At 44.4% G+C, this 17,791-nt stretch overlaps 2 protein-coding genes and 1 long non-coding RNA gene across 5 annotated transcripts; 1 reads left to right on the forward strand and 2 right to left on the reverse strand.

Moving 5' to 3' along the window:
* Positions 1-1,460: 1,460 nt before the first annotated feature.
* Positions 1,461-4,810, reverse strand: LOC125552944. 2 transcript variants are annotated; one of them, XR_007303859.1, is made up of 3 exons: positions 4,617-4,810; positions 2,789-3,162; positions 1,461-1,946 (listed from the first exon to the last, which is right to left on the reverse strand). It is a non-coding gene; the product is annotated as an uncharacterized LOC125552944 (long non-coding RNA). The 2 variants fall into 2 exon arrangements; XR_007303858.1 differs by having other exon boundaries at positions 2,735-3,162.
* A 3,566-nt stretch (positions 4,811-8,376) lies between these two features.
* On the forward strand, positions 8,377-10,222 carry LOC125552946 (serine/arginine repetitive matrix protein 2-like). 2 transcript variants are annotated; one of them, XR_007303861.1, is made up of 3 exons: positions 8,377-8,832; positions 9,155-9,568; positions 9,870-10,222. XR_007303861.1 is itself a non-coding variant. In XM_048716670.1 (2 exons), the coding sequence occupies exons 1-2, from the start codon at positions 8,486-8,488 to the stop codon at positions 9,318-9,320; spliced, it is 513 nt and encodes a 170-aa protein (XP_048572627.1). In that variant the 5' UTR covers positions 8,377-8,485; the 3' UTR covers positions 9,321-9,663. The 2 variants fall into 2 exon arrangements, 1 of the variants encoding a protein (XP_048572627.1); XM_048716670.1 differs by lacking the exon at positions 9,870-10,222 and having other exon boundaries at positions 9,155-9,663.
* Positions 10,223-10,387: 165 nt separating this feature from the next.
* Positions 10,388-12,665, reverse strand: LOC125552945 (50S ribosomal protein L18, chloroplastic-like). The gene is made up of 3 exons (XM_048716669.1): positions 12,362-12,665; positions 11,536-11,697; positions 10,388-10,716 (listed from the first exon to the last, which is right to left on the reverse strand). Exons 1-3 carry the CDS (start codon positions 12,560-12,562, stop codon positions 10,567-10,569), a joined length of 513 nt encoding a protein of 170 aa, XP_048572626.1. The 5' UTR covers positions 12,563-12,665; the 3' UTR covers positions 10,388-10,566.
* Between the last annotated feature and the right edge of the window lie 5,126 nt (positions 12,666-17,791).

Genomic DNA, 17,791 nt, shown 5'->3' on the forward strand with positions numbered 1-17,791 from the left:
AGCTGACATGTTCGTCTCCTCCTCGATCCTTCTCCGCCTCATCCAATCCAGCAGCAACACCACGAGAAACTGAAACAAATCACACTGAAAACGACGGCACGTGGAAATAAATACCGAATTAATCGGCAATGTTCATGATGCAAAAATCAATCCCTTTCCGACTTTTTTTCTGATTTGTTTTCCACCTCATCTTTTACAATAATAATCCGATCAACAGGGTAACCGGTGAATGCATGAAAATGTAGGTTCTGATTTTTAACAACAGTTTGCGTGAAATGTGCACCGCCATCTGTTAATAAAAGTTCCTCGCATGTTGTTCAACCTTGTAAAACAAATCTCGATGGTTCTTCCCATTTGGTCGTGGTTGCTTTTGTCGTGTCGCGGCGCCCGTGCACCAATATACTTTCTCCGTATCAAAATATAAGATGTTTTTGCAGTTTAAAATTAAACTGCAGCGTGCATTTTGTAGCACTCCTTTTCCCACAGGTGCATAGCAATCTGTAAGATAGATACCACAATATGATTGACACCGATCAAGATAAGAAAACGAAGAAACAGGGGACGGTGCAGAGACAATCAGATTGATGCTGTCTTCATTTATTTGCCACAGATGATGCCTCCCTGCAATCAGCACGTTTATGCCAAGCTATCAGCGTGTTGCTCTGCAAGACTAAAACTTCAGCGTCACCATAATTACCGCTCTAACTAGTAGAACGCCCGTGCGTTGCCACGGGCTTTTAAAATATTTTTGTTGAGTTGTATAAACATAATGGATGTAAATTTTCACATATAGAGATAACATAGTACGGGAATGTTGGTGCTTTGTCACGTGTTACGAAAATATTTTGCTAAAATTATGTAAACACAACGCATGTCCAATTTTGCATGCAGAGACAAGATAGCACGGGCACAATCGGGGTATTTATTGAAGTCCAATTCACTTGTAAAATTGATAAAAGAGATAAATTAACAATGTATACATATAGAGCAATGATCCAATTAAAATTCTATTACAAATTAATATCTATTGTTCCTTGTTGTTGTGTTTACGCAATTCTCACACAATATTAGAAAATGGTGTTTTTAGCTTCATTCACACGATATTTAAGCAAGTATAATAAAAACTTCTTCCTGAGCCTACATTGGTCAGCTACATTTTAATCTTACTTTATATCATAGTAAATGTGCTGCTGTAATCATGGAGTAGTGCTTCTAGCATTGTTGAGAGTACTTACAAAAGTGACCATAATCCATAGTACCTGTGATCCCAACCCCAACCCGTGCTCACTCTCAACCCTCACTTTGATCACAAAGTCCACTGACTCCCGTTCTAAGTGAGCCAGTTTTCAACACCGGCATGACAGTTAGCAAGGGACAAGGTGGGAAACCGCCTACAGATATTATTCACTACACGCATATAGCATTTTTTTCTAAGTAGATAATGCTACCAGAACATGCACTCAATAAAAAGATAATGCTAGTCATCTTATATATATCATCAAAAACTTGCCTGCACCAAATTTGTACAGAAACAAAAGACAAAAACACCTTAACGTGAGATATGATTTTCTAATCCGGCGGCAGCACCGCTCCCTTGATAAATCACGAGCTTGTGCTCTAGATTTACATGCTTGATCATTCTTTTCCCCGTCGGTCTCCGCCTCCGCTCCCCAGCCTTGTTGTCCTCCTCCCCTGACCTCCTTGGCTTCAAGTAAGTCTCGTACAAAGTTTTGTCACTTTGTCTAGATTTTTGGCCCTAAATCATGGGCGTCCTCAGTACACGCACCTCTGAAAAATAGAGAGCAACCATATAAGCTTAAATGCTTGGCCAAGGTCGGCTTAAAAAACGGACTTCTTCCTTGGTTGTTGTAGAACTACATGGCCTGAGCTGCAGTTATTTTATATCTGCTATTTTGCGTTGCCAGCGTTCATGTGTCACCTCCAACCTGCATCAGCAAAATATGTAGGCCTCAGTAGTACACTGGACAACTCCAAACCTCATGGAATTGCATAATTTCCATACACCTGCATCAGGCTTTCCTATCAACTACTCAGGTAAGAGTTGAAACCGAGCTCAACCGGTAAGCAAAAAAAAATAGAAATCAGTTCAGGAAAAAATGTCACGCCCTTCTCAAGTCTCGACAGTATGCAAGAATCATGAATAAACACTATGTGCAGACATGGTGAGAGATGCCACCAGATGTCACGGTTGTAGACCAGAAAACAGCTAGCCATTCCTATTATACAGATTTGCAAGTCTTAGGATGTGGTAAAATTCTAGGTAAGCAGGTTAGCACTGCCGTACTTGTCATTTGGATCAATACGGCTGTTATACATCTCTGACCTCCTCAGTCCATCAGTAAAAGAGCAAATCATGTAAGGCTTGTTCATATAAGTGTGCATGTGCAATGCACTTCTTGTCAGGAACAAAAAATTTGAATACACAAAGCTAATGTAGAGAAACCTGCAGAGAAAACCAGTACCAGGACATAGTAAAAGTAAACTCTGGAGGAAAATAAACCTGCATTGACCATATATGACTATAAACGACACAGCTAAGAAAGCAGTTCCATGCTTTCATGTGACAAACTTCAATAATGCTTAGTAGTTTGTACAATATAATATAAGCAAATATGAAAATGAAATATGGTAAAATCACCCATCCATGGCAGTTTAACCACCAAATTATGTAAGTTAACAAGGCAGAAGCAGAAACAGAGTTTTAGCATGTTACATTTCAAATGACTGTAAGATATCTAACATCAAGGAGTGATCCCGAAATTCATACTCATAGCAGCCAGAGAGGACATTAGCGACCTCCGTAGGTAAATTGTACAGGAACATCGGTTTCTCTTTCTTCAGGACAACTGACTGATAAATCTCATCTGGTGATTTGGCACACCAAGTCTGAACGCCACTGAACATCTCAAGAATGCTCCAAGCGAAACCCCAATGAGTCAGTCTCGTAACTAATTGGGCCTCTGATGTTTGGTCGCCAATGTTCTGGGGCATGTAATTTGGAGTCCCAAGTCTTTGGATAAGATCTGGATTTGGCAGCGGAAGTCCAAACAGCAAGGATGGAATCCCAAATCCCCCAGCACAGCATGGTCATTGTCATCAAGGAGAAAATTACAAGACTGAAGATTCTGAACAAATATTCCCCTGGAGTGTAGTTGTAGCACACCATGCGGCAAACCAGTGCCATATCAGCAAGTTACAGGAAATCATAAAAATATGTAGTACTACTGAAGAAGACATCTTCTAAACAGAGCATCTGAAATTCAGTGCATACAGTCAGAGGCGTGTTACCTCCAGAAATCCCTATCAAAAGACACTGGTTTCCTTCCATGCATTACATATGCCAAAAGATACTAAGCATAACATTAACCCATTTAGTTGTCTAGATAACCAGATTAAATCGTAAGCATTACATGGTTATATTTCAGTGAAAAGGAATACTGTTGAATAATGATTGCCAATGCATGTCAGCATGCATAATTCCAAAACCACACGTTTGATCATTTAGGGGGCACATACATTTATTTTCAGAGCCTGCAACTCATAATGAAATGCTAGACAAGTTTATTGTCCTACTAAATATATGAGGAAATTATCAATGTCAAAGTTGTTGTGTCTAATGCCAAAACTAAGTACTATATCAGGTCTGGTTACTGAGATGGTGTTCGGTGTGAAGATTAGTTAACAAAAAAAGTGAAAATACTTGTGTAATTAGAACAACAAGAACTGTAAATGTATGGATTTGGATTTCACAACTTAATGCCAACTAACACCGCATTAGAAAGAAGGAAAGCCTGGTCCAGTATACTTTGCAATGAAATTTGATTGAATCATTAGAGCCATGTTGAACAATACCCGGCGAACGTTCGCTGGTGATGAGGTCCCAGTGAACACACACAGAACCGCACAATCAAGATCCTGTGGATGGCTGTTTCTCAAAAAATTGCACTAAATTAAAGAACTGCCATGGCAGTTTATAAAAAATGCCCCTTGCCCCTACCCTAAAAACTACCACTTGAGTCGTTCACATATGCCATTCCTGGCATACAAACGGCATCTTGTTTTTTTCACTTTCCTAAACAAAAAGCAACAAATATATACTCGCTATTTCATTTTGACAATAACAACAAGCTACGTCAAACACTCAGTTTTAAAAAAGCTCATGTTTCAAAATAATGTAGCGGCCTAGAAATTGAAATATATTTTATGCTTTCAGTAATCACTCTTGTTGTTAGATATTTGTGATGTGAGCAAAACCAATGTACTACATATATAAATTGAATTAATACAGTTTATTTTACAAAAGCACACAATACAGTAATTTAGGATATACATCAGAGGTCTCTATAGAATCTAAGCATTTAAAAGGAACATATTTTCACTCATGCTGCCATAACAATGTGGCAATGAGAATCTTGTAAGAACTACATTTTCAGCGATACAATCAAGAAATTATCAATTCCTAAGGCCCTAGCTAGAATCCAATAATGATTTATAACAAGGAGGGTCTAGCAAGAGCAAGATCGACACCATCAATGAAATTTCGTCAAGCCTGTGATGCACAGCAACCAACAATGGTGGAGGAAAGTGAGTTGTACCTGAATAGTGCCCGACCGAAGCGACTCAGTCTGAGATTTCGTAGCCACAACATGGCAAGCATGCACGGCCTCACCATGAGCGAGAGAGGGCACCAAAGCCATTCTGGCTCAAATAGGATGGAGGTCTTAGTGCTAGGAGAAGCATATGCCCCCTGGCCGTTGCGTAGACAGCTCTCTACATGCAAATACAATACAAAAATTGTTGGAATTGTCAGCTGAATAGCAAATTCAGTTAGAATTTCATGTGAACATAAAACCTCAATTTAATGAGATCAATAAATCTTATTTTTACAAAAATAATAAACACAAGCGCGGGTAAGAAAGCATCAGACTAATATGGTGCAGATTTTGATTGGCTATGGTACAGTATAAAGAACTTGCCGTGAAGAAGCTAATATTCAAGGCACAAATGAGATCTGAGATACAGTATAAATTGACAAGTAGATCTCAGTTTATCATCTGCTTTGAAATTAATTGGAATATAAAGAACTCTGCCACAAGGAACCGCACCCATAGCAGATCAGTCTGAATACAGGTAGCAACAAATCGAATTTGCATCACAACCTTTTCAGTTTCTAAACGGATAGAAGGGAGGAAAGAGCCGGGAAGTCTTACCAAGCAGGATTGGTGTCCGAGAAGAAGTCATACTCGAGGGACAGGTAGCTGAGGTATCCGTCCATGTTGCCCACCACGCTGTCCTTCCGAAAGAACTCTGCCCCGCCGATCATGCCCCCCTTCTCTCCCTGCCCGTGAAGAGCTGGGGCTGCAACCAGGAGTACGCGGAGGTGGAAGAGGAAGTGTGGCCTGCGGTTTGGGCGGGCGCGGCGACATGGACGGATCCAAATTAACCTTGATGGGGAAGGAAGGAAATTGAGATGGAGAAAGCACCTTACCTTGGCGGTGGCTGGAACGGTCACGACGGCGGCGGCTAGCTAGGTATTCGCGGGCGCTCGCTCTGGAAACGGACGGAGCCCAGGAGGCGCCTCGCCTTGACGCGTGTGGCGGGTTCCTCACGGCGCGAAGGTGGAGGCGACCAGAGCCGGCGGCGGCGCGGCGCCGAGGTTGGTGCGACGGCGAGCTCGGGCGGTGAGGCGGCGGGGCAGAAGCTGCAGGAGACGGCGGCGGGGACCTCGAGGCCGAGCTTAGGCCATGGCTTCCCTGGCTCCAGAGGCCGTGGCGGCGCCGGACGCAGCGGCGGGGCGAGGAGGAGGTCGGCCGTCGGGGAGGCAGGAGCTCCTCGTCCCCTCGATCCAGATCGGGATCGAGGAGGGAGCAACAGGGGCGCGAGGGAGCGGGCGACCCGCGGGCGGAGGGAGCTAGGGCGTCGTCCGATTTTTTGTTCGCTGGTTAATCTACGAAATTTGTTTAGGACGAAAAAAAATCGGTGAAGGTGAGACGAAAATTGACCGGCGAAGACTACCAACTGTTCCATTAGGAATAGAGATAATGGTTGGATGTTGCCGGGTTTTTATAGGACTACGAAATAATCCTAAAAAACAAGTCCCTCCAATCAGACAACCCATTCAGAGGAAAAGAAAACTTAAAATTAAGAAACGTGCCCATGTGTTTTTTTGTTGTCTTTTTACTAAGAACATGGCCCAATTAAAAAAAAACCATTCCTTTCCAACCCCTGCGCACCATGTTGCCACCTCTATGTAGTTTGCTCCTTCGACTTTGTCTTCATCATATCGATGTAGCCTTTGGTCTTGCGTGAAGCATGTCTCAAATAATGGAGGTTTGGCTCTTAAATTTTCAGCTCTTCCGGTAGTGATGGTTTCTTCTACGGGGCGCTGGGTCGGCAGGACTGTCGCCTACTCGCCCTAATGACTTCCCGTCCACGATCAATACAGTGGTGCACCATCTTTTCGTTGTGTATAGGATGAAGCCGGTCGAACCCTGGGGATTTTAACATAACCTTTTTTTATTATTACTAGCAAAAGAGCTCGTGCGTTGCAACGGAAGAGAAAACATAACACACGCTCTTAACCCAACAACCATCACTCAAGACCATAATAGGTCCATCTCTTTTATTTTTGTGAGGCATCATATTTGTGTTGCCGCTTATTCTCCTTCTCACCCTCGCCGGCGATGGTCTCGGTGTTCATACAAAACAAAACAAAAATGTTTTTGAATATGGTTAAGGCGTCTCTCTCTCTCTCTCTCTCTCGCTTTCTCTCACTCTCGCGATGAGAAATCTGTCGTTTTCCCCTACGACATTTTTCCGAGGTATGCATGTGTAGTTATCGATGTTTACTTTTCCTTATATTGTTATAGTGGGTTTTTTATTTCCAATCCGGATCATCGCCGGTACGAAAGGAAAACGGATCTTACGCTATAAATTATAAGTTTGCTCCCAAAACAATATTTTAAAAATATTTAACAGGTAAATTAACATCATATTTAGATTTCACACATTTTTTCTAATAAAATTTCATATATAATATGTTAAAATCGAAGTTACGGTTTAAAAGATACTGATAATTTAGAAAATCACTTGTTTGACTTAAATATATTTCAAAATAATATTTAAAAATACTTAACAGGTAAAAATAATCTCATATTCATATTTTACATGTTTTTTAATCAAATTTCATATATAACATATTCAAATCGGAGTTACCGTTTAAAAAATATGGATGATTTAAAAAAACATTGTTTGACTTAAATATGATCCGTGGATGAATTACCTAAAACATCAGGGGTTTTAAAAAAAATATAAAATAACGGTTCGGTTGTGACTTAAATCCGGACTGCGGGTTGATTTCAAAAAAACACAGAGACTTTTGTGTATAATATGGAAAACGTTTGTTTTAACTTAAAACAGGACCGCGGGTTGATTTCACTGAAATAGAGGAACTTTTCTGAAAAATGTCATAACGAAAGAAACAAATCCAATTTGCTTCATTATTAGGTAAAGAGGTAAAGATACAGATTTACATGGGCATTTGCACTGCTATTTTTTAATAGATTTGAGAGCTTTCCCAAAGAAAACAATCTTATAAAATATCACAAAATACTGTTTGAAACAAGAAGACAAATGTAAACCGAGCGTAGCTCAGATGATTAGAATCCTTGTAGTGGAACCAATCCACTAAGATTTAAGTCCCTTGACACCGATGCTCACATTTTTCTGAATTTGTTTTAGATTTTTCAACTATATTCGTTGAGTGGGAGGAGACGTTTTTGTCGACTACAAAACGTCGGTGGTGACTTCGTAAATCTCAAGTCTCGATGGTACGAATAGCGTAGTCGGAGGATGTGTGGAGGTGTGTCTCCGTCGGATCTCATGGTATTTGGTCGGTGCTGATCTTCGATGAATCTATCCGGATCCAGTTTTTGTTCGTCCTCGTTCATGTGGTTTCAGGTTTGATCTTTCCGATCTACAACTCTTTTCATCGATGATGGTTGCTGCTTTGGTGCGCTAGTCCTTTGGGACCTTAGCATGACGATTTCCGACTGTCTACTACAACAAGGTTTGCCCGTCTCCGGTGATGGAGGGGTGATGATGGCGGCACGCCTTCGGCTCGCTTCAGTGTTTGTAGTCGTCGCTAGGAGGTTCATAGATCTGGTTGTAATTTTTATTACCTCTTGTGTTCTCTGTACTACCATGATTGATGAATAGATTAAAAAATTTCTCTTGACAAAAAAAGTATACGCTGTTAAAAGAACACGAACACGAACAACAAGACAAGTGATAGAATCCATTGCACAGACACGTGCACGGCCCACCCGAATCAGGCACCGTCTCAAACTAGTCGGGGCCTCGGGGGTAAAATCAGGCCCACTCCCTCCTCGCTCGAAAAATCCAACTCGCTCGAATCGAAACCTAAGGTTAGGATTCGCCGAGCCGCCGTCTCGCCGTCGGCGCCATGTACAACGGCATCGGGCTGCAGAGCGCGCGCGGGTCCGGCACGAATGGGCACGTCCAGACGAACAAGTTCTTCATCCAGCCCCGGACCGGCGGCCCGCCGCCCAAAGCGCCGCTCCACAGCCACGACGACGGCGCCGGTGGGATGCGGAAACCGAACAAGGAGATCCTGGAGCACGACCGGAGGCGGCAGGTCGAGCTGCGGCTGGTCGAGCTGAGGGACGCCCTCGAGGAGCAGGGCTACACGGAAGCCGAGATCGAGGAGCGCCTCGAGGAGGCGCGCAAGCAAGCCGAACTGGAGGCTGCCGGCGGCGGCGCCGCGGGTGCAGCACCGCGTCCAGGCGAAGGGTATGGATCTAAGAATTGCTCATATACCAGTTTTGTAATGTGAAACTGTTGGATAAGGAGGCCAGTGACAGATTTTTGACAAATACATTCATGTGCAAGTTTTGAATCTGATCTCTTCATTTGCTGTTGGAGGATATTCACATTGAAAACATAATTGTTTCCTGAATTTTGGCTCAGTATCACAATTTATAGCTTATGCTGTTCGTAGTGAAGAAGCATAATCTTGGTTTCCTGTATTGTTATTTTACAGTTCATGTGTGCAGTTTATCTTCTGTTAGGTAGATTGGCAATAGTTTCTGACAAGAAGGTAAACTCTTCTCAGGTTCACGGGCACGCAGAGCCACCATGTCGCAGCACGCAAGGAGAAGAAGCTCGAGGCGATGAGGGCTGCTCTTGGGCTAGATGATGAGGTTGGACAGAAGAAGAGTTCTCAAGTAGACAGTGATCCGGAGTCTGGGGAGCTTGTACCTGGGAAGGCTGGATTCTGAAGAGTATGTTGGACATTGATGTTCAGAACGACAGGAAGGCTTTCAAGTTTCAAGGATGGTAAAAAGCATAGAGAAGGAAAAAAGGGAATGACAACAGCACAAGTTCTAGGAAGAGTAAGCATGGGTATGATTCAGAAGATGATTCTGAGACTGGCCATGATGATGAGAAAAGGGGGAAAGAAACACATGAAGAAATCCTTCTTAGATGGAGATGTTGATCCTGTGATTGTTCATAAGAAGGCAACTATGTAAGCTATGTATATCTAACCAGTGCTTTTAATTGTTGGAGATGAACCTTGCTAAAACTTGGCTTGATGCTCATTTCAGAAGGGTGTGTTTTGCCTTTTGCTGTCGGGAAATTTGATCATTTGCCAGGGACTTATCTTTTGCAACCCTTCACTTGGGATTACTTGATTAGCCCCCATTTTACCTGGAATTGTTGATCATTTGCCCTATTCATCAATTTACTGATTACTTAATTTTTTAATCCACATAGTACATTTGGCACCTTTTGCAATTCCTCCCCACTCGTATATCTATTTGCTGCAGATGATGCACAGATATCATGATATGATTGACAGAGACCAAGAGGACGGTGCGGATTGATGTTATCTTCATTTATATTTGTGACAGTGCCTCCTTGCAACCAGCACGTTTATGCAAGCTATCAGCGTGTTGCTCTGAAAGACTGAAACTTCGGCGTCACCATAATTACTGCTCTAATAATGCTTGGTTGCCGTCAGCGTAGTCTAGGGACCAATCAGTGTATCCCAATTATCAGCTACCAAAATGATATACATCATGTATATATCTAGTTTCAGGTAACAAGCATAGATGAATTACTGTGTGATTGGAATTCTGTACTCAGTATTTGACATGCCAATAACAAAGAGGTTTACGGATATCGCACCTGTTTCTGTTCTCTCTTCCAACTAGCAGTACTAAACTATTAAATCTGCTTAAGTGCATGATTCTTCTCAGTTATTTTGCCCAAGCTCGCAGACTGAATACTCCATTTCCAAGTGCTGGTTTACAAGGTTGCATGGGCAGAAGCCAAAGTGCAGAAATAGACAGAAAATGAATCTTCCATTTGCAAGGCTGATTCAATGTTGATACAAAGATCAGATAACATTAAAGAGGGGCCATGTCTGCAGAGCGACTCCAATGACTACAGAAAGAATTGTTCAAACAGACGGGAAAAAAGAGAGAATATTACATGCGATCCTGGAAATATCAACAGGAAAATTCAGAACTCAAGCCCATTCTCTCTAGCAGCATCGGCTAGAGCTTTGATGCGGCCATGGTAGAGGAAACCCCCTCGGTCAAAGACCACTTTGGTGATTCCTTTCTCCAAGCAGGACTTGGCTATCACTTCACCAATCTTTTGTGCCACTTCCTGGAAACCAAGCACCACAGCATTGAACTCTCATCAGAAACTAAGCAGTGCCTTTGAGTAACAAACAATTACAGATGCAAGTTTTAGTTTGTTGATTGCAATACACCAAAAACAAATGTCCTCAGAGCATCATGGGCCTCTACAGACTTGTAGAACATTGATGTTATTAGTGTATCGCACAAAAGCAAGTTCTGTCACTGAAAACCTAGATGTCTAAAACCAGCAGAAGCAACCATACAAGTTAGAAGCATCTTTTATTTTCTGAAAACAGAGCACAGACCTCTACAAGTTCTCTTGAGAGATACATCAGTACAATGTTCCCTCAAATATCCAAGTTCCAATAGTCTATCTAGAAGCTACTGCCTTGCCAATATGGCTCCACTCATCTCCACCTAGTGTAGGCTTCAACTTGGTGGATATAAGAACTAAGAATGGCCGTTTGATTTGACTGAAAAATGTCAGAATGCCAGCAATTGTACAATTATCTATAGCAAATGTTGAATTACCCACATATAAATAGGAAACAAGTTTGGTCATTTTGGGAATGTACAATGATAAATCTAAAATTCTGCTTAGACTCCTAGTGACAATTCTATTATAAACAAAAAATATATAGGGGAGTATAACAGACAGTGAGTTTGACAGCAATTCCTTACTGAAACCAATTTCTTTTCCAAAGGTTCAGCCAGTTAAAATGGTATACAGTACTGTACAGTCTTATTTATACGAAAGGGAACATAGAACCGCAAAACAAGTTGATATTATGTTGCGGCCATATTAGCTTAATATGAACGAAAATACAACTCAAAACCAACTTACAGTTGTTGGCCCAGCAGAGTACTCAAGCTCCTTTGAAAGAGCTTTGTGCATTGTTGAGGCAGAAGCCAGAGTGCACGACTTTGTATCGTCGATCACCTGAGCATACAAATGCTTGTTTGAGCGGAAAACGCTCAGTCTTGGCCTCTCTGTGGTGCCACTCACCTGAAAGGGAAAATGTGTAATGACCATATCAGTCCTGATTCCATTGACAATAATATAAGCTTATACAGTGTAAACATCACACCATTGGTCACCCATTGAACCATCCTTCTATCTTGGTTGGTGTGGAAAAGTTTTCCGATGCATATAATTTTTGTGTCCAATCACTCGATTTGTGTGCCTAGATTGCATCTAGTGCAACATTAAGTTAACCATCTCTCTTCTACATCACCAACCTCACCAAGAATCTGAGCTGGCATAGGATTACATACAAGTGGCATGGCGTTTTATAGATGCGCTAGCTACATTGCAATCCCTCGACTCTGCCTACACCCGGCGGCAGTCACTGGTACAAACAATTCTCTGCAAAACTAACCATGGGAGGCACTTGTATGGTAACTAGATGCATCAACAGGAGCTCAACTGCTCAAGTGCCCAATCTGACATATTGCAGACGTTCAGCAACACGAAAGACATCTGCGTTTAATTTACTGCCGCAATAAACTAAGGACATTTCGTCAAACGCTTTAACGGCATGGCATTGCCCTATCAACTCCATGCAGAGAGAGCGCGCGCGCTTCCAGTGAAACAATTGACCGCGCATTGGAAGAGAGACTTAAAATAACGGAGGCCAATCTTCGTCCCGGAGGTTCACTAGTACTAGTACCTTCTTGCGGAGACGGTCGTGGCGGGCGATGCGGTCGGCATTGGGCGTGGACACCTTGGCCTTGGCGAGGACGACCAGGGCGGCCCGCCGCGCCGGCGAGTGCGAGGGCGCGGAGGCGGACGGGAGGTGGACGCCGCGGCTGCCCGACACGAAGGCCGGGAAGGAGTGGGTGGCGCCGGCGAGCGCCGGCGAGGCTAGCATGGCTCACTTTGCGCTGCTCTGCTGGTCGCTGGGGTTCGTCGTCTCACGCGCCTAATGGCTCGCCTTATCCTATCCACCCTCTCGCGTTTCTTTAAGCTGCTCTGCTCTGCTGGACCGAATTACAGAAAAGACCTCGTACTTTGGTCATTTTTGAACATATATCGTCCCGTAGAGCAGAGAAAAGGAAAATACATACAGTATAACAAGGCGTCTTATGGCTTCGTCAATCTTTAAAATAGTTGACAGCTGCGAATCAACCTGTGGTTGAGTAGGTTAGATGAACAGTGGTATCCTCAACCCACCAGGGTTCAAATCCTGGTGCTCGCATTATTCTTGGATTTATTTCATGATTTTCAGCGATACGCTTTCAGTGGGAGGAGACGTTCCCGTCGACGACGAGGCGCCTACGGTGACTTCGTAAATCTCAAGATGATATGCCGATTCAGTCTCTCGGAGGTGCTCATAGGGGTAGGGTGTGCGTGTGTGCGTTCATAGGGGTGAGTGTGTGCGCGTGTATATTAGCGCTTGTGTCTGTACTGATGCTCAAAAAAAATAATTGATAGCTTATTTTCATTGACAACTTATTTTCATTTTTCAAAGAATGTGCGGAAGATGGTAGACAAAACTCACTACACCGATGGCTCCGAATTAACTTATCAGAAAAAAATCATCTGGTCGGATTTTGTACTGATATTGAGAATTACAATATCTATAATCAAACTTCTCAACATTGTGGTCAATACGTGACACTAGTGCACGTGTTGAACTACGGTAACTACCATGGAGATACCTTGATAAGATTTTTTACTATTACGACATCCCTGCATCTTTTGCATACTTCTAAAACTAATACATCATTGCTAACTATGAAATTATTACTATGTTTTTCAACAGATAATCCCAGAGAATTGTGTGCCTCATTTGATGTATCAGAAAGGTAATCTTAATGTTTTAAACATACAGCCATGTCACACTATTAGGGAAAACCTTAATACACAGAATGTTACCAATAGCGCTGTACAAAATCAAACGCTACTGCTAATTAGTAGTAGCGCGCGTAAATAAACCGCGCTACTGCTACGACTTTTGCAGTAGTGCGTACTGGCGAAAAGCGCTGCAGCTATGTTTGAACTGGGCGCACATGGCTAGCCCAACCTAGCAGTAGCACGTATACTGGCCCAGCGCTACTGCTGCGCTTCTTAGCTGTAGCGCGCTTACGTGTAAGGCGCTGCTGCTAACGGAAATAAAATAAAGTGAAAAACAAGTAGAAAAGTAAATGAAAATGAAAGAAATAAAAAAAGAAGAAAGGAAAAAAATAAAATGTAAAGAAAAAAGGAAAAAAGGAGAAAGGAGTAGCAGTAGCGGGTTTCAGCAAACACGCTATAGCTAACATAGCTATAGCGCGTTTCCGGAAACTCGCTACCGTTACGTTTCACTTAAACAGCGGTCCTTCCCCCCCCCCCCCCCCCCCCCCCCCACCCCTTCCCCAAATCCATCGCCCTCGCCGCCGTCTCCCCAATTCGCCGTCGCCCACTTCGCCGCCGTCTCCTGCCGGCGTGGACGCCCGCAACCTCACCGTCTCCCCCCGAGGCCGCCGTCATCCTCATCGTCGCCGCCCGAGGCCGCCCTCAGCCTCACCGCCGTTGCCCGAGGCCACCCTCGACGTCACCGTCGGTGCCCTCCACCTCACCGCCGCCCGAGCCCGCCCAGGACCGCCGTTGCCCGAGCCCGAGCCCGCCCTCTCTCCCCTCTCTGTAAGTCCCCCACCCCCCATTCATCTCTCTCTGCATTTTAGAGAAAAAGTTAGTAGAGCAAAAGTTAGTTAGGGCAGTAGGGTTTAATTAGTGTAGATGCTGCTTGTATAGTGTATAGTGATACTAGTAGATGTTAATTAGGTTAGGGCAATAGTGGTACTAGTAGATGTTAATTAGATATTTTTCAGTTAGGGCACTAGAGTTTTGCTAGGTTAATTAGGTTAGTAGTGCTGCTAGTAGTAGTGGTACAGTAGGTTAATTAGGTGATGTTAAATGAATAACCTAAATGAATGAAATTAGTAGTTAACTGAATTTTTTTTCCTTTCATCATTATAGAGCACTAAAGTTAACTGAATTTTGTTCTATTATTAGTTAAATGGATTTTCTTCTACACTTTGTTTTTGAATTAGCTTGCGAAATTTGGACATGTGGTTGCTCGTGTATATTTGGACACTGTTTCCAGGGAATGATGCTTAGTGGCCTATGTTTTGCCGGAATGTTGATTCATTTCTTTTCCGGCAAATTTCAGGTTCTCGATTTGTCCACTTTTTAGCAAAGGTCATGCCGAAATTTTCCGTTAATTTCGGCATGACTTGTGCTACAAACTAGGACATATCGAGTGCCTGTGATTTGCCACACCAGGAAGGAGTCAACATTCCTGCAAAACAATAGGCCTTTTTTATGTCATTATTCATTTTATTAGGTCTAGAATTAATTGACTAGATTTAATCATAGGAACACATGGCTAGCAACGATGAAGGACAGGGTTCTGGTGATTGCGACGACGCCTACCGGGCGGCAGACGAATTTTTTAGCCTTACCGACGATCAACCGATGTTATTGCTGGGCCCACCGGTGGCATCGAGGACTGAGACCGACACGCAGACCGGTGCTGAGACTGAGACCGGCGCTCAGACTCGGACCGACATCGAGATCGGCGCTGAGACTGAGACCGGCGCTGCCTCGGGGAGCGGAGCCGGTGTAGAACCGAAAGCAAAGAGGCAACGGGTTCCTAACAAACTCAGGACTACTAGAGTGGTGGTCACGAAGGTGGACGACGACAATTTTGAGCCAACGACGCCCGAGGAAGCGCGTCGATGCTACGACAATTAAATAGGATGCATCGTACGGACAACCGCCACCATCAACGATGAGAAACTACAGAAGATAGAAAATATGAGGAGCTCCCTCCTGAAGAAGTTTCACCAGATATTCTTGTTCCCGGGCCGGAATGAGAATGATTATAAAGATCCAGATGAGGACCCGGCAATGAAGAAGATAAACAAACACGCCATGACCAAGTTTAGCGACGCGTTGGCCGCCTGGAAAAATTGAGTGAAAGCAAGGATCATCGACAAGAAGGAACACTACTCCGAGATTGTAAAGGATAATCCAACAATCATGGAAGAGCAGTTTCAAATATTCAAGGAGGCTTGCGAGGCCGAAGAGGCCAAAAAAAGTCTAAGTACATGAAGGGGCTTCAAGAGAGGAACTTTGGGAGCCACCACCTCGGAAGCCGTGGTTACGGCGGAAAGAGGTCCAAATGGGCCAAGGAGGACGCGGAAGCCACGAGTCTGGGCATCGCAGACCCCTTGGCGGAGTTCACCGTACAGTAGGAGCGTGACGTCCTCAGGGCCCGGCACCGTTGGGACCCAGTGAAAAAGGTTTACGAGACAACACCGGTCATTACGGAGTTCATAAGACTGCTGGTAATTTTAGTTTCTGATCAATTCGACTGCACACGTTAGTCATATTTGTAAACGATCGTTGTGCCTTTTGCAGAGAGAGCAACACAGGATTGCGGCCGAAAGTGACTCACCGTCCGAGGCATTGGCGAGGCCCAAGTGGGACACTCCATTCAACCGGGAGTTGAACATATTGAAACGATAACCGGTGGATACTCGACCGTCTATGGACGCGTGCACGGTGTCGGAGACGGTGCCACGTGGAAGAAGTACTACCGTGAGACCATAGAGGAGAGAAAGGAAAGACGGAGGTTAAATGAAGAAAACATCGACAAGAGGGTTGAGATTGCGGTTGAGAAGAAATCAACTCAGACAGTCGCAACAGCGGTAGCTGCCGCAAAACAGGTGGCTGTAGATATTTCTACTAGCTTGGTTCCGGCCGTTTCAATTGGACCAGGCAAAATCCAGAAAAAATGTAGCGGACTTTCCCCTTGCTGACTTCTTGGCGGGGAGCAGCTCGACTAGCGTTGCACCAGCACCTGCAGCTGCACCTGCTCCCGCACCGGCTCCCGCACCAGACGTGCTAGGCGGTGCTTCATCTTTGGCTGAGCTCGACGCCCTCACGGTATCTGTCACACCGCCCCCCTTCAATATAAATGTATAATCTCCTGTTTTCGTTGCCTTCCGGATGTCTCACGTCGCAGACTTTTCTTTGCAGGCCGACGAAACCCCATGCACCATATTGTACACAATCGGCGATCAGAAGGTGGACGTGGGGAAGGAGACGATAATGGAGCCGAAGGAACCATTGTTCCACAGCCGGCCGATCCCCCCGAACGTCTTCAAGGTTTCCGTGGCCAGTGTCAAACCGGGCCACAAGAATTTGCCTCCTCCAGTACTACTGAGGGATGACGACGAGACACCGCGGCGGCTTGGTGATTTTTGCAATGCTGGGTGGGTCCTGTTGTGGCCAAAGAGTCTGCTTCGTCTGGAGGCGGCCGGGAGCACACCCACGAGCACGCAGCCTTAGCAAGGTATGAACATCAACACCCCACCTACCCAATTAGCGTCGGGTGTCGGGTTGGGTGATAGCAGACGGGGTAAGGAGGAGGCTCCATTAGTCGCTGATGACGTCGCCATGGATGAGGATGAGGACGACGATGGCGCTGCTGAACAGTATGTCTATACTGGCGCCTCCTCAGGGTTTGAGCGTTATGAGTCAGTGCCTGAATTGCCGTCTCAACATATATTATGGACGACCTTCCGGTAGTAAAGAAGTTTAGGAAGAGAGCGAGGAAAGGTAAAAAAGTTGTTTCTATGATCCAGCTGCCTCAGCAGCCTCGGCTTCAGGACCGTATAGATATCCCCGATGCGGATAAATGGCATATCCCCGGTCAACCAATCCTACCTGCAACAGCGCTACGGGCCAGATTCGGCGATCTAAAGAGACTTCATGACGATGTGCTGCGGGTAGAGAAAGACCTCATCGCCTCGAAAGATCCAGGGTACCCACTCTACGTGGTTAACGTTCCGCGGCAAATGTCGTACGTCGACAGCTTCCCCGCGGATAAGTTCTTCCTCCGATTCGATTACATATTCGACATGTTTCACGTGAAGAAGCTGGATTTTACGTTTGTCCGCCTTTATGCCTTGCACATGAACTACATCATTGGGGTTGAGCAGATATCTCATATCTGTGTCGCCGACCCGTACTACATGCACGAGGGCTTCTTGGGAGTCTGTGCAAATCACCGTGAATACACGAGGGATTACATCATCAGTTTCATGCT

The sequence above is a fragment of the Triticum urartu genome, chromosome 4 (genome assembly GCF_003073215.2).
Source record: "Triticum urartu cultivar G1812 chromosome 4, Tu2.1, whole genome shotgun sequence".
In the NCBI taxonomy this organism is placed as follows: domain Eukaryota; kingdom Viridiplantae; phylum Streptophyta; class Magnoliopsida; order Poales; family Poaceae; genus Triticum; species Triticum urartu.

Excerpts from the sequence above, each read along its gene's own strand:
- LOC125552946 (XM_048716670.1), top strand. The coding sequence starts at position 8,486 with ATGTACAACGGCATCGGGCTGCAGAGCGCGCGCGGGTCCGGCACGAAT. Across the intron at positions 8,833-9,154 it reads GCACCGCGTCCAGGCGAAGG|GTTCACGGGCACGCAGAGCC; the intron begins GTATGGATCTAA and ends AACTCTTCTCAG.
- LOC125552945 (XM_048716669.1), bottom strand. The coding sequence starts at position 12,562 with ATGCTAGCCTCGCCGGCGCTCGCCGGCGCCACCCACTCCTTCCCGGCC. Across the intron at positions 11,698-12,361 it reads ACGACCGTCTCCGCAAGAAG|GTGAGTGGCACCACAGAGAG; the intron begins GTACTAGTACTA and ends TTTCCCTTTCAG. Across the intron at positions 10,717-11,535 it reads ACTCTGCTGGGCCAACAACT|GAAGTGGCACAAAAGATTGG; the intron begins GTAAGTTGGTTT and ends CTTGGTTTCCAG.